Source organism: Coloeus monedula, assembly GCF_965178545.1.
Source record: "Coloeus monedula genome assembly, chromosome: 6".
In the NCBI taxonomy this organism is placed as follows: Eukaryota; Metazoa; Chordata; class Aves; order Passeriformes; family Corvidae; genus Coloeus; species Coloeus monedula.
Genome location: NC_138786.1, coordinates 12296990 through 12317072, shown reverse-complemented (window position 1 = coordinate 12317072; position 20083 = coordinate 12296990). Strand labels below are relative to the sequence as shown.

General features: G+C 43.0%; 1 protein-coding gene across 1 annotated transcript in view; it reads right to left on the bottom strand.

The window, feature by feature from the left end:
• Positions 1-5908: 5908 nt before the first annotated feature.
• Positions 5909-20083, bottom strand: part of SCUBE2 (signal peptide, CUB domain and EGF like domain containing 2) — a gene marked incomplete at both ends in the record, with an annotated part of 35903 nt that continues 21728 nt past the window's right edge. Inside the window, 9 exons of the mRNA XM_082283211.1 lie at positions 5909-6061; positions 6695-6774; positions 7791-7943; positions 8519-8716; positions 9447-9608; positions 10781-10948; positions 18241-18444; positions 18760-18915; positions 19838-19942. Coding sequence (XP_082139337.1) covers positions 5909-6061; positions 6695-6774; positions 7791-7943; positions 8519-8716; positions 9447-9608; positions 10781-10948; positions 18241-18444; positions 18760-18915; positions 19838-19942 — 1379 coding nt within the window. The remainder of the gene's footprint in view (positions 6062-6694; positions 6775-7790; positions 7944-8518; positions 8717-9446; positions 9609-10780; positions 10949-18240; positions 18445-18759; positions 18916-19837; positions 19943-20083) is intronic.

Here is a 20083-nt window from a genome sequence, read left to right as displayed (position 1 = left end):
TTAGCTGCTTTCTGTGGCTGGGTTTTACCCCAGGTAGCACCTCCAGAAGCCAGGTGAGCTGGCATTTTGCAACAGGTGACAGCTACCACTCTCACATTTGACTGAGGCACAGAGGATGAGGCTTCCTCTAGCCAGCCATAAACTTGTCCTGTACAGAAGTGTTTCATGGACATTTGTAGTGTGCATAACAGGCAACACCTGAGCTAAGAACTCCTAAACACCAAATTGCATCTCAAGTGACCACTTCAGAATATTTCAGCTTCCAATGTAAATTTTTCTCTCCTTTAAACTATGAACCCTTGATTTCCTGAACCTCAGAATAATCACAAAATGGAAATTTCATGGCATATGATTTGTAGGTCTACATTGCCTATTGAATAAACTTCCCAGTGGAAAAAAAAAAAAAAAAAGAGAGAGGGCTTTGGTTGCATCAGATCAAGTTTAGCAGCTAGACAGTGTGAGGGAGTTTCCTTTATGAATTCTGTATTTATAGACATCTCCAACAAGAAAAAATATTTCAAGGTCTTCTTTTCTGACCTGTTTTTTCCCACTGTGTACTAAACAGGCTTTGCTTCAAAGAATTTGAAAAACTTCCTCTCCTCTGCTTAATCAGAGAAAAAGCTGCACTAACACACAAATTTAAACACAGGAGGATATTTTTTTTTTCTTTTTAACACCTAAAGTGATTTAATAAGGTAGTTTAAAGAGCAGCATGAGAATGTGATACATAATTTGCACTGACCTGGAGAAAAACTAGATTAACTTACTGAGTGGAATGTGTCCCTTAAGTTCTCTAACTCCTGTTCTCCCCACTGGTGCTCTATTTGCATTGCTGCTCGTGGGTGTTCTCTACAGTCCCAGCAGAACATGTGTTGTGGAAAGCAGACTTCCACAAGAGAGAATGCAAATCTGCCTATGAGCAAGAGAATTGTTCAAATAAAATGGGCAGCAGCAAGGAGGTGTCGTAGGATGGGTTTGTTCCAGGGATCCCCAGAAACAAACCTGAGTTTGGCTCAAGTTCTTTAAGAAGTACTTGTTTGTCCCCTCCAGCAGCAACCTTGCACAAGCAATTTGAGTGGAGCAGCATCCAAAGGAAGAGTGGAAGTGTGTTTACATTTTGGTTGTGACAGGTTTTGCAGTCCACATGCTGCATTTACAGGATGCCATCTACATGCATGAGAGAAAAAGCATCCGCGTTGAAGCTTATTGAATTCAGAAAGATTTGTGAACCACTATTCCTGCATTCTGTTACACAGGATTATCATAAGGCCATTGCTTCCTGCTTACCCACACCAGACCTCCTCTGATTCCTTGGATTTAAATAAGCTTCAAGTCTTCCTCTCCATATTCTGCTATTAATTATTTCTGTTATGCAAACACCCAAAGGTCCCAGTCAGAATTTCAGCTCCCACTGTTGAGGGAGTTACCAGGATAGCTCATATTGACATTTCCTGTCCCAGAGGGTATCTGAGCACTCGTGTCCACCACTGCAATTCAGCACTAGTAGCATTCACAGAATCAGGAAGAATATTTGAATAACACAGTTTTCTCCTGTGATCAGCCTGTAGTAACCATACCTTTCCAGGACCTCTATATTCCTGTATGTCGTTTACTCTGCTGTCTTTGCCACGTAAACCAGTGCCACCTTTCCACAGCAAACAGCTGAATTACACAGTTGTGTCTTCCAAAACCACACCAAATGAGCCTGGGTGGACACATTCAGTGAAATACAAACGAGTCCTTGTCACTGTGATCAAAGGAAGCTAAGGGTCAAACAGCCAGCTGAATAAATTAAGGAGAAGATATTTGGATAACTTTCATAAAAGTTTGATAGACTAAAGCTGATAATCTCAACATAATATTAAAAAAAAAAAAACAAACCTAGAAAAACGGTATTAATTACTGTAGATTGAATTGTTTACAGTTTTCTATGACCTAATTCATAGAAATTTTATTTCTATGAATATTTTTAAATTCTAAGAAATTAAGCCAGTGAATTTAATGACACTGTGGTGGAATCTTAAAAGTATTCTGGGAACTTGTGTCTTAAAACAGGTTTTCACCTTGTTTTCCTTGGTTTGGGTTTTTTTTAATTATTTTTCATTTTAAATAAGGTGGTTTGGGGTTGGGGTTTTTTGTGTGAGGGTTTTTTTGTTTTGTTTTGTTTTTTAGGAAAAATAATCAGATGAACCTACAGGGTAATAAAATACTTTGTAGTTACTTTAAGTTGTTTATCCTGTCTTCATGCAGCTGGTTACAACAGACCAATTGACTCCAGCTCATCATATAGGAGACATTTTTAGAATAATTTTTAGAATTAATACCAGGATAATTCTGGTATTTTACTTGCCAGAATTATGTGTACCTCATACATGAAGAATTGTATCTTTATGGGTATAGATGCAACCTAGCAATATACTACATGAAACAGAATGCTGTGGTAAGCAGATGTTCCCAGGATAAAGTGTATCTGATGTGCAATAACTTCTTAAACAACCCTTAAATGTGTCCAAACTATTATGCAGCACAGCAAACTAAAAATATTACCCAAGAACTTCATGCAGCTAAATGTTCACTTATTTATTTCTCTTATCAAGAGTAACAGTCTGAAACATTTTACATTAATTTACAATCATCAAAAAGAGCCTTATGCTTATCTCATGTAGGTGACATTGAGTCATCCAGTTAGCACTAATTATAATTCCAAAAATTAAATCTTGTTTTATAAGGTTAAACATCTTTTGAGTCATTCGTTGCCAAAACACAACATCAGTCTACAACCACACAGAAAGTAGAAATTGAAATTTCTACAGAGCCACTACCATCACTATGAAGATACAATGCCAAGTGTTTACAACATTCTGCAAGTTATCACTTCTCCCAGCATTCAAGGTAGCAAAAATTCCCTCTTCACTTTTTACTGCATACACAGGAATTACAGTAAAAGGGGAAATTTTGATCTGTAATGTTAGATCAAGGGTAACAGAAGTGCTTCTGAGTAATTTGCTATTTAAGAAGGAAAGGAACAGGGCTGTGGAACAATGAGGATTCTTCTCTGAGAAAGGGCAGGTTTTCTCCTCAGCCTCAGACCATGCACACTCCTCTCCTCCCAGCAATGACAATGGCCTGTGCTCATGGGGCGAGAGCATAAAGCTGAGATCACTGTACAAACGCAGGCCATGGGTCTCAGGCAGCTGTGCAGAGCTGGCACAGCAGGACTAGGAGAGGAGGTGCAGCGTGATAAACCCAGAGCAGGGGTCAGTAACTCGTGCACAGAGCAAGACAGCCCAATTTCACCCACTAGAAACATTTGGGCGTTTCACAACTTTGGCTTTCTTGAACACTGCTTGAAACCAGTCACTGATTTGCGTGTCCCTCTGCACCACAAAACAGAGCTGTTCAGATCTGCAGCCTCCCTGGGAGGGAACACAGCAAGAACTGGCCTGTTTTCCCTTGGCACTGAGCACACAGCCTGCAGCAAAGCCCCTCTGCTGGGCTTGGCCCAGAAGCTGGCACATCATGGCCCTCTCCCCTTAGTGCCCCACCGCCTGAGCAGGACTGCAGCACCTCGACCACTCCAGAGCGCTCCACTGCCGCACAGAGGTGGCTGGTGGCTTGCTGGGGCTCACTGGCACACTGCATCTGGCATGGGAAGCCTCCAACAGTGCAGGGGTAGGGGCTGTGCAGCCAAAGGGAAACTGTCTGGAAATACCTTTCTGGGCTCTCTCCACAACAGCACACTTCACCACAGAAGCAGCAAAGCCTCCCACCACCCTCCCTCCTGTTCTGGCATTCCTCAGCCATTCCCCTCCCCTGTGACACTGCTTTGTGCCTTCTGCCAGATAATCCTGTCCTGTCTCCCCAAAAGGCAGCAGGGACCCTGTTCAGGATAAAGCACAGCACATAAGGACCCATGTTCCCTCCCCTCTGCTCTGCCAATTCTCCCTGTGCCTTGCTCCTCTTGCTGCAGGCCTGTCAGCCCCATTCCTGGAATGGGCACTCACCACGCTGCCACAGCCATCCCCCAGCAGCTGCCCGGTGCAGCCAGCTGGGAGACACAGCTCTCCCTCCTGGCAGCACCATAAAACTCTTCCCTGCTCTGCCCAGGCCATGGCAATTGCTCCACTGCAGCAGCAGCAGCAAGACAGACACGGCACCACACGGCCCCATCCTGAGAGGATCTGCTCCCCAGCTGTGGCCAAAGCCATTGTCCCTCCCCATCACACCATGGCCAAGATGCATCCTTGCCCCACACACACCACCATGGCACAGCAGCTCAGCAAGGCTGAGCCAGGAGCACCCATTTGATCCCAACAGTGCAGGGAGGAGATTCAGAGCCCAGCTCTTGATAAGGGTTTCCTCTGTCACACCGTGGACGTGGTATTATTCACATACAGCAGTTAAATACCACATGCCAATGCAAAGAAACCCAGGAGATCTGACTCCACACCCTAGGAAAGGGAGCATTTGTCCTGGCTACCCTGTGAAATGTAAATACCTTTCTTAAGATGGCACAGAGAGGGAGTTTGGTGCCCACTGCACCCCTTGGCATGGCCAGTGACCAAAAAACAGAAGTCATTAAGTCCATTTCCAAGTAGATGGGATTGTGGTAATCTCCCTTCAAGGCAGAAGGTCCCCAAGGTACATCACTCTGAGACAATGGATTGTATGGCCACAGGACATGCAAGTATGGACAGAATAGCACTGAGGCAACATTTTGATCAACACAGTTCTCCCTACAGGCCCTCTCAGGAGAGCCTGGTCTCCAACAGGAAACACAACCTGAGGAGAAGAACACAGAGTCTGGGAATCCTGAAGAACAATTTGCCAGAAACAACCTTTGTGGCGACAGGCTGGCTGAGTCGTTGTACCTCTCCTTCTCTCCAGCCAGACAGGGACAGCAGCCCTTCTCTGCTCAATGAGGCCATTGCAAGGTGTTCAGAAAAGGTAGATAATATAACAACTGAGGCTCATACGAGAACCTTATCCAGCTTTAAACAGTGTTGTACCAAGAGCACCATCTATGCAAAGCCTGCACTTAAAATGGGGCTTCTGTGTTCACCTGCAGGTGCTCAGAGGACAGAATTTTATACAACTTGGAAGATGCCTTTTGCTGCCCCAGGCCTCTGCACAGGGACAACAGTGGGATTTAGCAAAGAATCCACCCTGTTCTAACAGTTGCAGACAGCCCAAAATGGAAGTGTCTGGTGGGTCAGGGCCTGTTTTCCATTGCTGTGGTACCCCCAGTTTATTCTTACCACTCCATGTAAGCCAATAGGTCATTAGCATGGACTTGGTGTGAGCCAGACCCTGAACATTCAAGCTGACATTCAACCCTTTGCTTCATGCCACATATAGTTCTGAGGAAAACTGCACCTTGTCAAGTTCTTGGCCTCACTGGCTTGAATTAAAACTGTGTCAGCCTTAGCTCTGAATTTCCTGTGTAGCAAAAGTTGAGAGAGACATCAATCCTGTTCTCACTTTCAGCGAGATCAAACATGAACTCAGCTTTGTTGAGGTAATATGCACTAATGGCAGCCCAGGGTTCATCCCAAACCACACTACTTAGCCTGTCCTCATTAGCTTTTAGAGGTGCTGATGAAGCAACAGGACAGAGCTCTACAAACTTATGCTTGGCGCCATTCACTTACAGAAATCATGGGCAGTCTCCAATTCAGGGACCTGTGAAGTACCCTTTGGTACCCAAAAGGTATTATCTGGAAAGGAATCAAAATTCTGTTCACCAAAATATTTATATTAGCTGAGAAAGCCAAACTCTGCCAAGAACGGAGCTGGAGAGCTTCCCTGGAGTGTCTCTGCCAGTGTGTAAAACACAGAAAGCAGCCCCACCTACCACAGCCCCTCTGTGCATGCCCAGGGCTGGTTTAGCTTTTGAGGACAGTGCCAACTATTTGTAAGGCCTTAAAAATCTGGAAACTTTGGAGCGCAGCAGCCGAATGAAGGATCTTGGGAACATCTCTCTTGACTCCTGGGCTGTGTACTTGAAGTAGTTCTGTGGATGCGCCAACACGTCAAACAATGCTTTTATCAGCTTCTTGTCCTGGGCAAAGAGAAGCAGATTTTATTGTAATTCCACAGAGGAGTTAGGGTCAGTATTACAAGAGTTTAATGCCTGTCTAACCCATAAAAGATTATGGGCATTTTACTTTTCAGGTGTTTCAGGGGCTTAGAAATGGAGCAAGGCTGACAATCAGGCCCCTGGGAAGTCACTGGTGTTCCACATTAGCAGCACCAGAATTTCTTCCCTCCTCATACATCCAGCAACAGCAAACGAACCATAAAATGAGCACACACTTGAGCTGATATCCAGCAAAATAAAGGCATGCACTCAACTTGCATGTGAAAGTCCCCCAAACAAGGTCAGAGAAATCCACAAAAAAGATTTGTTTTGCTCAGGGAGGAAAAGCCTTTGCTAATCCACAGGCTACAAGGAGCAGCACCAAGTGAATAAATTAATTTCCCTAGTAGGTCTGATCCACCTTCAATCCCTCTGTGCAAAGGGTCCCATATCCACTGCTCTGCACAATCAGGATCTGCTGATTCACCCCCTTTCCCTGAAGCAGCACAGGTCTAAGTGCACCAAGGAACAGACCTGATGCAGGGCAGGAAGCAAACTCACACCAAATAACATAATTTCCCATCAAAACCAACATGTTTAGTGGAAGGAATGTACCTTAAGTATTTCTTGATGATTTTCAGATGCATAAAGTCTGCCATCCCGAACAATGTCTTCTATGAGTTCTTGGTAATCCTCTGTGGGGAATGCACAAGAGAGTAACTTGCAGGTTCACTTCACTTGCATACTCAATACCTCCCTCGGCCACCCTTGGAAGCCCTGCCCTCAGAAGAACCAGTGGTACTTTATCCACATATTAGCAGCCAGAAAATACTCCAAACATTTTTGTGTTTACTATGAGAGCAGTGTACTCTGCTGAGCAGCTCAGCATCAATCTGCCAGAAGCAAATCATAAAGCACCCAAGACTGGAGTGCATACTGTAACCAAGTAACCTGCTTCAAACCAGCTGAACTGCAGGAACCCATCTGCACACCCACAACCTGTTATTGACTTCTTTCTACAGGAAGAAGGGAAAAAAAATTATGTAAGAGGATGTCTTCTTAAAAGCAAACCCCTGGTCAATCAAAACCTGAAATTCTTCAAAAGGAGAGGTCTCCACTGAAAAATTATTTATCCACCACTGGTGAAACTCTGCAGATCACAGCAGGGATGACTCCCTCACAATTAATCCAGTGTGAACAGAACTTCACTTATGCTGAACTGGAAATTCTCAGCTCCAGTTTCACACCTCGTGATTCTGACAAGGATGAGGTGAAAATCTTTCCCCTCAAGCTTCTTTTCAAGATAGGTATTTTTCTCTCTGGTTCTAGGTCACAAATGATAGCACCAACACAATAAATCACAGGTACTTGGGCTCTGCCTAATTCCTAACTGGGACCACCTGAAGCAGCTGGAAAGGCACAGAAGTGCATAAAAATTAGATTTTTAGCTCTGAGCTCTGCAATTTGCAGGCCAGAGCCCAGAACCCCAGTTCTTTGTTTAGGTCTGTGGAAGACTGGAAGCACGGTGGCACTTAAAAGGCTGCAGTGCACTGCAGAATTCCTTAAATTGGGTTTAAATGAAACAGCTACTGGAAGCAGCTCCTAGTGACACCGCTGGGAGCGCTGGGCTGCCCTGCTGCTTAGGGAGGGAAGCTCTGCACTGCTGCGGCTGCACTAGCCCGCATCAGCCCAGCTGCTCACACCCGCTTACCATCATAGGTTACATAAGGAACTTGGAATCCTTTGGCACTGTTCCCTTCATTCGACTTGAACTGGATCCACAGCTTCTTAGACCTGGAAGTGAAAGCTATGGGGCGCTCGTAGGTCTGGCAGGTCTCATATGTGGTCACCGAGTTGGAAGAAGCTTTCAAAGAAAACACACAATAGGCAGTTGGGTGACAGCGCTTCATACTAATGAGCTGTTAGAAAATAGGTTGAACGACCATCACAAAAATGCTTGTTGGTGTTAAGAAAACTCCTCAAAATGTGGCAGGCCATCAGTGGATGGCAGGCCATGAACAAGGGACTTCTTGGTGAGGGAATATTTTCCTTTTTCCTAAAAAAACCAGTCTGCTGTTTGAAGGACGTGCCTATACTAGAAGCTGAGGCTGTTTATCCACACATCAGGCTCTTGTAAGGATTAGCAAGCATTTCCTCTTTCCTAACCCAGGCTAGAACTGCTTAGCATAAATGCATGAACCACCTACCCCTTCTTAACAATATTTCTGTCAGAGTTCACTGACACATCATAGCCTTGCACCCTTGTTTCAACAAAAACTATGGAGCAGCATTGATGAATAAGACTTCTCCATTTGACACTTAAGGACATTTCTGCTCTTAGGTAGAGACCAGGCTACATTCACTTTCTGCAAGCAGCAATGCCTGTGAGAGCCCTGTGCTGCCCACTGAGATATGCCTCAGTGAATATTTCAGACTCACAGCTTTTTCTCATCACCAGGTAGTCTCCACACTCATCTTCTATGGGCAGGAATATTTCTGGAACCACAATCAGGATGCGGCGCTTCGGTGGTGGGTTGATATTCCAAGTGCACTCCGTGTTTGCAGGGTAGTCCCCAGGATAGTTGGGTGATTCAATATATCCAGTGTAATCTCCCAGCTCCCCTCCACACTGCCTGTCTGGAAAAGGAACACAGTATGCAGGACAAGGCAAAGAGAGGTGACCCTACAGCTCTCCTGCAGCCACTGTCAGCTGCGCGGGTGACAGACACACTTTTTCCTTTTTGCATCTGCTGCAGGTACAGTTCTCTTTGCCAGCCTCTCACATTTCTGTCAAGGTGTGTTTACATACATCTGTGTGTATATAGGGACTCCAGAGGTGGTTGTGAGCCGTCACACCTCTGCTCTCCATTCTCCCTCTTTAATTTACCCTCAGCTTCCCACACCACAGCTACCATAAATCCAGAACAGTAGCTCCCTTTGTAATTGCCTCTTTCAAAGGTTGTTATTAAGAAGATATGGTTACTACAGCTATTAAGTTGTGTGAGCCAGCTTCCATTCCTCTTAATAGGAGGGAAAAAATCAGGGTGCTGAGAACACAAACTCTGCTATATCAAGGGAGAAAACACTTAATAGCAAGACCCCGAGCAACCCAGCACCAACCAGCAAAACACAGTCATCCCTTACCTTGACAAGGATGATGGAAGCAGTCTGCAGAAACAGTCTCTCACAGACCTCAGTGAGCCATGTGGGGTGAGATGCAGGCAGGCAGGAAAAGAGGAGCAACACCTCTGCCTTCTCTCCAGCTCCCTGGAGCAAAGCTACGTTTTGCCCTTAGGGCCACTCTGAACATTAACGGCCCAGTCTTTTTATTTGTAAGAGAGCATCAAAGCCATCTTGCTGTACTTACTTTTGCACTGTGTTATGTTTGTTGACCCATCAAAATCAGTAGTGGTGTTTCCAGGGCAGGAAATGCAGTAATTTTGTCCAAACTCAGGCTGGTATGTCCCAATTGCGCAGCGAATACATCGGTGAGTTGTGGTGTTGTAAAAATGGCCAGGAGAACACTGAACTGGGCAGTAATTAAATATACATCATGGTTAAAAAAGAGACAGCAGCATACTAGAATATGCTTTTATACATTTGTATAAGACCTAGTGTAATTTCAGAAACTGAGTAATTAAGCAAATTTTAGTTCATCAGGTCATTTTGCGCAGGTTCAAAATTCCCAAATGCAGCACTACAGAGTGGTTGTATGTGAAAGCAGCAATGAAACCATATTAATAAACTATGAGGGTAACAAAACAATTTCAGTTTATCAAGTCATTTTGTACAAGTTGAAAAGATCTACTATCAAATGTAGTATTCTGTGCTGCACAGTCTTTTTTTTTTTTTTCTAGTCCTTTTAAGCTCTGCTTACTCCCAAATAATCCTTGCTGAGTTTTGGAAGCTAGCTCAGCCAGGAGTCCTTCCCTACATGCTGCCCCAATCCAAATGCTTCAGATAAGCTCCAAATAGTTCTTGCATCTGTGATTCCATGTCTCATGTGGCCTCTTCCACATGCAAATTCCTGAGCTCTTCATTCCAGTTAATAGAAAGAATCCCTTTAATCTCCACTCCAATTTGAAAACTGAACCTCATTTGTAGACTTGGTTTTGTTTATGTTAAATAAAACTGAAATCAGTTCCTCTTATCTTGATCCAGAGTTTTAACATCTTTTTTTAGTACTTCAGTTTTGCAAAATTAAGTATGAAAAAACAGTATTTGTGGATTCAGCAATCCTACACTGAAGGAAACTATTAGATATCACACTACTACCATTAATATTAATTCTTCAATGATACTGCAAAATTCTTATAATATGCTGCAATTCTCAATAGTAAACATATCTTAACTGAAACTAGAGAGAACTCTTAATCCAAACCACTACCAAATGTTTGCATCAGGACCTTATTTCTATCCCTTATTTCTGCACTGCAGCAGTAGGATTTTCTGTTAAGACTTTGTCCTCTACTGATTTCTATTAAGTAATTTCCTTTTACCCATGCTTTTGGTAATCAGTCTTAGAAAGAATTGAGGCTTTACTGAATTTCCTTGCAGCTAGGCCACGCCAACCAGCTATGAGACTCCTGGAAGGACTGACCCTCAGAAGGAGAAAGAACCTTCTCTGAATGCCCCACTTGAGCAGCAGCACTTATTTTTGCCTCAGATTAATGCAGTTCATCAGGTACATCTTGGCCTTACCTTTGGTCTCACAGTCCTGAAACAAGGATGCCCCACTATGCCTTGTTGTTAGACCTCCTCCACAGGGAAAGCAGGATACTCTCCCAGCTTCAGGCTGGTATGTTCCAAGGGGACATGGCAGACAGGGCTTGAAGCCATCAGGAGAATATTCCCCTGGGGAGCACTGATCTAGAGGAGGAAGAACACACGTCATAGATGAAGGTGTGTTAGTGAGCCTGTGTAGGACCTGAAACCCCATGGTGAAACTGCTCTCCTTTACTGGAGCAGCTGCACCCAGGGCTCCAGAACGGAATGCTGGCAACAGCTAGAGCTTAAAACCTCCCATGTGCACTGTAAACAGACACTGATAACCTTTGGTGCTAGTGAGCTCTTCTGGGGGCTGGAATGGATTTCACACTTCATTGCAAGGCCACCCTGGACCCTCAGCCTGTCCAGTGCTCTCTGCTCATCTGTACAGTGCAATTATGTAGTGATTATCTCCTCCTTCTAGCTAGAGAGCTCTTGAACTCCTCCCAAATGAAATAATTCAGCAGTGAACCTAAAATGCCAAAAATGTGCTTCCAGATTTCTGTGAGTGCTTTAATCTTAATATTATTGAATATTCATATTTTATAACTATTAGCATTACTGGATTGTGTGAAAACCTCAAGTGCAACAAGTAATTGTGCAAATTCAGTAAACTAAACATTATGCCTCAAAGGCTTTTAAAGCAGAAATATTCTGGCCATTCCTCTGATGCCGGATCTTGGATAATGATTACCTATGCACTGGACTGCTGTGTTCTGTATGGTGCATAGACAGCACTAACTCAATCTGACTCATTTTACTTAAACACACACCTCAATATTATCTAGCAAGCCCAGCAATATTCATGAGTATCTTTGAAAAGTTCTGGTTTTCAAACTTTTCACAAAAGAGCTGGCTTCAGTGCCGGTATTTAATAATTACCCTGCTCTGGAAAGGCACAAAACACTGTTCCAGTTGTTCAGCTGTGCTGAAAAATTCTGTCCTTTTAAGACCTGTTACAATAATAAACTGTTAGTTTTAGTTTATAGCTCCAATAAATCACTCAGTGAATAGCTGTTTTGTTAGGAAGTTAAATTGGCCTTGGCTTCATTTCAGGATATGTGACTAACAACAAGCAGGGCATTAACTACCGGTCATGATCAATGATGAAGAGTTTTGTTTATGGCTGATACACCGAGAGGAATAGGTGAGTGTTCCTCCTTAGCTTAAAAATAAAATGCAGCAGGTTAAGCCATGCTCTGTAGCTTATCAATGAAAGCTTGTGAGGAAGTCCTAGCTCCTGGTTCTAACTTTTTCCACCACACATCACTTCTGCCCTCATAAGGACACACATTCATTTGCTCCCACACTTTTCAAGCCTTTCTCCATTTTATAAACATTCCTACAGAACACTCATCTCTGTACACTTTGTGCACTTCCACAAACATGAATGAATTCAGGCTTTCATTGCAGCATTCCTAATAAGGTAAGGAAAGAGCACTATTTACAATTCCACTACAAGGAAAGACAATTCAGGGTTAGGAAAGGTGATTCTGAGAAGTGGCTACTGACTTTAGAACCCTAGGAGAAATGGAAAGACCTGAGTAAATCTCCTTCCCTCATAATACTCCATGGCTCTATGGGAAGTCAACGCTCTGAGTGGCCTTGCTAGAAAATAGCTGCTCTCTGCTCTTTCCCCTCAGCCTGCCTTTTTCCATTCATTTTAATCACATGTCAAATTTGGGGTGGTTTGGGCTTTTGGTTTTTTTACACTTGGGAGAAGGGGTGTCTCTGTTCTGCATTTTGAACAGAAACGCTGACCATACAAATTCAATCTTAAAACTGTACTTCAGTTTTCTTAAACTTGCTCAAAGTCCAGCAGAACAGCAGGACATCTATCAGAGTTCAAAGGAAACCTGCCCTGGGCAGGAATCAAACCCACAACTTATGTGGAAATGTTGATGTGAGAACTTATCCCATCAGATCTCTCTTGACAGCTTTACCATCTGCATCTTACTTGCCTTGAAACCACATGTTGTGAAAATTGTGGAGCTCCCTGTGGAATACAACTTGAGTTAATCTAAATCTTCCCAGATTATTTAGCCAAGTGCCTAATATTTGAAAATTTGAATTGAGAAAGTAAACTTATAAAAACCTCCTCAAATATCACTGAGATCCTAAATCTGGGCCAAATGAAAATTTTTCCATTAAATCTGAACCGTTTGAGTCAAGTATTTCCTTTTGATTTTCCTAAGAGGTGGCAACAACAGAAAGAAAAAAGGTTGACTAGCTACCACCACTGCACCACCGTAACAGGGTGTTCAAAACCAGCTGAAAAAAGCTCTGACTTCTGAGACACACCAAGCACTTCAGGCTTTGATTGATCCTATGTGCATTTGAGAAAAGAGTACAAGATCAGCACACCCACATACAGATCTTGCCATTTACAGTCTAAGAAATACTCACTATTCAATGCAAATATTAGAATTACTCCATGCCATGTCCAAGTTTTAATGCCTCAAGCTCATGAATATATCAGTTTCTTCATGTGACTAGATCAAACCAAGCTTTTCAGAGTGGTACAAGTGTCCAGATAATTCAATCCACAAACACATTCCCTGTAAGTTGCTCCCAGCTCCTCCTCATCGTCCACCTAGAAGTGTTTCAAACACAGGCCTCTCATCCAGCCCCACCGGAGCACAGAGCTGGGGTAATGAGGAAAACTTGTTTAGAGGCTCACAGCATTCACAGGGGCCCAATTTAGCATAACAAACAGTGTTGGATTCAATTACAGTAACATTAATAATAGGGACGTTATTCCAACACAGAAATCATCCCACAGAGCTCCATAGGACTGTGCATAAAATTAGGATGAACCTTCCCTTAAAAAAAGCCCAACAAAATTAACAAAAACCAAAAATCCACAAGAAACACCTCTAAGAATTCAACTTTTCCAGATATTTGCTTAAATAAAACAAATACAGAAGTTTATGAGCTTCATTTTTGCAAAACTAGAAACTGCATGCCCCCTCCTGACGTGTGGGAAATACCCAGTCAAAACCAGATATGAAGATTTGCAAATAATGACATTAAATCACAATTCCACGGGCTGGCTTTGCTCTTTTTTTCAGAAACTTGATTGTTTTTCTCCAAATGAACAAAAGAACCAATTGCCTCTAGTAGACTTCATTTCTGCAGCCACTGCCTTTGTTTATCTTCAATACCCATTAAAAACCTGGTCTTGAGTCTCATGCAGATGTTTTAAAGGAAAAAAAAAAAAGTGAAAGCTTTTCTGATGCAAAAAGAAGAAGAAAAGGGGGGGGGGGGGGAAGAGAGGGGCCCACAGGGAACCAGGATTAACAGTTACAAAGACATTTAAAGGCTCTTCCCATCTTTTCAACACATTAGCCTTTGAGCATTTGCTCCTATAGACAAATGCTGTAGTATCTCAGGGGCTGAGAAGATGAACCTCATAAAGGAGGTCATGATCCACCAATTCACCATTTTCTTAAGAATGATGCCTTGACTTTATAAGGAAAATCACCAACAAGTGATGCAAATTGATTCTGAAGCGGCATCCTTTAAGTTATTGTGTCTTAGTGGGTCACACACTTAGGTCACATGAGATGGTTACGCATTCTAAGGATTTATCTTGAATCTATGATTGCCAGGGCTAGCAGGTTAGCAGGAAAAACAGCACCCTTTCCCCCCATTTGATAATTCATTTCTTCTTCTTGGATTTTCATAAAACTGTAAAAAAACCCAACAACCATTGTGTAAGACAACTATTAATTATAACAACTGCAAGGGCAGGCAGCTCTTTGCTTTTCCTTTTAGATCTCCTCATACTTTCCTAATGCCTGTATCATACCACATACAAACTTTTGAGATGTGGTTACTCATTTTGGATGAAATGTTTATATGGTATTTGCACCCTCTCAGCTAAGGAGACAAAACTGGTGAATGCTGAGCAACGAAATGCGCTGACACCTCCCACACAAGATGAAGCTGCTCATCATTTACATCAGAGCAGTGCCTGTGCTGCTCATGCCTGCTGTTCTCTGAAGTTACAGCTCTTTGGGTGAATCCACTTGCAACTACTGTGGAGCAAAGAAATGCTGTCATGTCCTTTTTTTGCATCCATTTCAGGAAATGGTAATTCTCGTTGCCTCCTTCCTCCTCTGAAAGTATTGGTGTGTCCAACACCAAAAAAAAATAACAAATGGAACAGGCAAGGTGTGCTTTTGACTCCGTGGGATGTCATCAAGGTATGACAGTTTTAAGCAATGGAAAAGCAGCTAAATTGCTTGTTGCTTGAACTTATTTTATTTCAATATGGAGGTTTCTGGTAAATCAGTTTCTGAAAAGGAATTGGTAGTATTTTGGCTGTTAAATCTCTCTGAATTCAAGCTCATACTGGAGAAGGAACACTTGTAGCCAGACTAGTGAGTGAAACGGCATTCTCCTCAAGACAAATCTCCTCTCAAGGAAGCATGTAGCATTTCCAGCATCCTCAGAGGGTTCATATGCAGCCTTGACACACTGACATTCCAAAATGTACGTTTGTTACCTTAAGATCTACTTCAATGCAGGAAGATCATACTTCTGTTAAGAGAATCCAGTTCTCTGGGAAGGTTGATGAAAGTTCCCTTTTTGCTATATGCATTTCATGTGATATCCATTATTATGGACCTATCACTGGCTGCTCCTTGGAAGCCATACACAGGACTTCATGGAATTAACCAACATGAGCCAATGCTGAATGAGCTTATCATTGATACACAGCTCACACATAACAAGGCAGAAAAATGCAACACTTGAACCTCTAAAGCACCAGGAAATCCCAAACAGAACTGTACATCAAACAGCAAACTTTAAATAAACTACACTATCCCATGGAATCAGCAGTGAATTCCCTTTTACCACCAACAGCTCTTTAAAGAACTGCAGACACACACGTGCAATCATCCAGCATATTAAGAATTATAAAATACCCTGGAAACCACATCTAATTTGTTCCTGGTGCCTTTCTAAAGCTTTTCTTCTGTGCTGTGCCCCACTCAAGACAGTGGGAGTTAAGACAGGAAAGTCAGGGATAGAACTACCTCACCAGAAGTGTGAAACCAAATGAAATTTAGCTTGCTGCTGCGACTACAGACCAGTTACACAGCACAAAAGCTGTCAGAGCAGGAGCTGGGCTTTCCCTCTGACACTGCTCAAACATAAATAACATTTCAGACAGTGCTTGCCAGGAGAATTCTACCACAGGAAGACGACCAGCAGAGACTCACTGAATAAATGAAACTGTATCTAACCTAGCCATATTCCAAGTATCTGAAAACAATAAACTAAAACCTGCATTTCACTCAGTAACTGCATCAAAGACAACATGTAAGTCCCTTTGATTTACTTTGTTCCCTCACTGCTTCCTACTCCTCTGGCCAGACTGAGCAAAGTCCCTTTGCTGTCCAGAGACCACTTCTACCACCTGCACTGAATCCATCTGCTGAGCAGTATCTCTTGCTGTGGAGTCACTTTCTCCCTAGAACCACTAGCATATCTAGGTAAGCTGAGCCCCAATCCTGTCCAGAATTTCCCAAGCAGCTCTGCAAAACAATCAGATCAAAACAAAGGAAAAAAAAACCCAAAACACTCTCTCCCACACATCCCTGAGCTAGCTTTTTGCCTTTCTTCTCACTGTTCCCACTCCATTCTCTTCTCCCCAGTCTATTTCTTAGCTCCATCTGACTGGCAGTCCAAGCAGCAGCACCAGCCCCCCAGGCTTACCTTAACCATTCACCCTGGGACAATCAGCTTTTTCTAAGGAAATGAGCCGTACGTAACAACGCTGCCTCTGTCTGTACTTTTATGTCCTCTCAGCAGCTCATGAGCTGTCTGCCCAGCTCCCAGCAGCCTGACAAGTGATGCAGAGAGCTTTCAAAGATACTGATTTTCTGTGCATTTAATGTAAATAAGCAGGGAACAAGTACAAGGAGAGAGACCTTCTTAACACCCCTGCAAGTGAAAGACTGCGGTGCAAGTTCCACCGCCTGTTTGATCACAGCAAATCTGCACAAGGATATGGTCTGAATAACTCAGCTGAAGAAAGGAAGGTTCATTTACTGGTTGCACCTTGTTGGGCATGAGCAAATCAAACCATAAGGCATGAGACACACAGGGTCATTCCACTGCTCACAGCAGCACCTGTCAGGATGTCCAGAATAAACTGTGGCACTAATTCAGCAACAGAAGAGGCCTGACTTCTACAAATTGTTCTTCAAAACCTTTGTCTTCATATGCTCAGTGACTCTGTTTTAACCATGGACAGGTTGTTTATGATCACCACACCAGAGACTTTTCCAGGCGGGCATTGCCCCAAAAGCCCCCTTCCTCTCTTGAACTAGCACAGAAGTGCCAGGTATGCTTTTCATTTGTGCTGCGACATTAAACTGATTCTGCAGCTACATTAAAAAAAATTGTGTTTCTTCACTGTTCCAGTTTCTAATTGTAATTCAAATTGCCTTCTCCACCTGCAACATTTTTAGCTTACTCATTGCTGTTTTTCCAGATGAAATCACAAACATTTTCAGAGTCATACTGTGTTATGTACAACTGGACTGAGACATAGTTTTTCAAAGCCTTCCTCTAGCATCCAAAAAAAAAGCTTGAACACATCCTTGTAAACTCATCTTGGTGAACTTTCCAAAGTTTTTCAGACTTATTGCTATGTTCCAAGAAAAAAAAAAAGAAACCTTACAGCTTTTTCCAATATTTCCTAAGTAATTCCCTGCTTGCTCGCACAGATGTTTTAAACAATTTTTCTGTTCTACAAATCCAAGTTTTTCTAGAGTTAGCAGAACTGGATTGGAAAATCTGTTCTTAGGCCAAATGCTGCTGCTAGAAGACATACTAATTCAATGTGACAGGCATTTTAAGGGCTTGCTGATTCACAATCCACCTACACGCTGCCTACCCCATGCAGCCTGAATTAGCCGTCATGGTTGTTAGGCCCCTGTTAAGATGTAACATCTGACCCCTCTCCTTAACTTTTGTGCTTTGGAAGCATTTACTATGGACTGCATTATGGTGGTGCCCTCCAGTGCCATGATAATTAAGACTTTTCTCAGTGCTGGCCTATAAACCCCCTGCTCTCCATGAATTTATAACTCTGTCGTGAAGATTCTCTGGGACTCTGAGCTCAAGTCAGCGAAGTGCATGTGACTGTATCAAATTCTGAGCAGCCTTTCCTTGGGACAAGGGAGAAGTGAGATGTGCACAAGCTCAGGAACACAGCATTACACTGAATATTAAATGTAGTCTTAAAAGCAACACTGGTGATGTCAAGGCCATTGTGCTTGATGTTATTCCCGGGACTTCCACCTCTGAGCTGGCCAGGCCTGAGCAAAGCAGTGAAACACACGAGATGCTTCATTCCCAATTCCCACCTAACTCACCACATCTGTTCCCTGGATGCACCTGTCCCACACCACAGGACTGCTGTGGCTCCGATGGCTTCAGAGCCTTCCTGGCCACCTCGTGGTCCGTGCCAGAGACGCGGATGCGGAACTGGTCCCTGCTGACCGTCTTCCGTAAGGTTCGGATGGTTTTACGGAACCTCTTTTCCGTCTTCTTCCGGGCACAGCGCACGTCGCACGTGTCTGAAAAGCATCAGGGGTGAAAGCTGCTGTAAGTGACCATGCACAAAATCCCACCCAGTTCAAAACACCAACCAACTCAAATCACTGAGAAAGCGATGTCTGGGAACAAGCCTGGAATCTGTAAGGACAAATACACAGGGCAGCTCTTTGAAGCTATCCCCATCCCTCACTCTTTCTGAAGCAGTAACATTAATTTTCAAAACAGGAGATACTTTTTATCATCATTGTGCATGCAGGCAGAAGTGAAAAATACAGAAATTAAGAAGCAAATGGCAAGAAGCTTCAAACCGCACCTGGAATTATTTTCCAACCAACCTGTCACCTCCTTCCGGCTTGTTTCAAGCTCAAAGTCTGCAGTGATAAAAATCTCTCTAGTCGCTGTCAGTCTACTGAGGGCTCCATGAGCTTTCTTGCCAGAGCTGCACGTTAGGTTTACATAGTGGAAGCTCTCCATTACTGAATTTTGTCTCTCTGTGTGAACAAAATTAAAGGAAGCAAAAGCTAGGCCAGCTCTGTTGTTGAACATTCACCGGTGCTCAGCACAGGTGTCATCATGAAGATTTAAAGAGGAGCAAACAATCACCTCCATGTGCCAGTAAACAAACAGTTTGGCCAGTCTCTCAGCTGGTGCACAGAATCCTGACCATATTCATGGTTTCAATGAGGAAATAAGGTTTAGTTAAAGGAAACACCCAGAATAAGCTCTGGTTCTGGACTACATGACTTGACACTGAGCGTTCAGCGCAGTTTCTCGCTGTTACTCTGCTAAGGACAAACAATCAGACACACTGATCCATCACATTGTTTAATGACTCCTTCCCCCAATTTTTTTCTTTTTTTTAAAGTACTCCTCCTCATTTTCTGCTGACTTTGTAAATTCCCAGGCTATACTTTCTGCTTTGGAACAGATGGAAGAGCTGACCTCACTGCATCCATCTGGGGCTGCTGAAGTGTGAAAGGAAGACAAGAGAAAAGAGGAATAACCCTTGGACAATAGAGTCAGCATTAAAGGTCAGGAGATTCTTAAGTGAGGCATCAGACAGTAGGCAGCAGGTGAGAAAGGAAAGAACACAAAGATAAAAAGAGGAAGAAAAGGAAGAAATCAAAAGAACAAAGAGAATGATTGAATTTAATGAGAATTTACTAGCAGTGTTACAAAAAAAAAGGATAAGGGCTTTCCTAGCAAGACTGTAAGGATGCCACAAGGAGATCCTGGGATCTGAAATAACCATTACAAGAATCATGGCCAGGCAGGAGCATGATGCATGAAGTCAGTGAAGAACAGAAAGCCTACAGTCCACTATGCTTTGCTTATGGTGTACTTCATATCTGAAAAGCAGTTAACCCCTGAGCTATGGCTCTAACCTGCTTACCTGCATTTTTATATCCATACCTGGTATCATCTGCTCCAGACCTTCTTGAAACATCTCAGTCTTTTTCAAACTACATTTTCCTTCATTTAATTTAAAGGTTACGCTTATCTTGATGGCTGAAGCATCTTCAGGAAGAAACAACGACTCATTATTTTTAAAAAAAGGAGTAGGAAATTAAGATAACCCTAATGTCACATCATAATGATGACAACAAAAAATGTGCTGATATGAAGTGATCATCACAGAAAACCTAATGAGATGCCAGA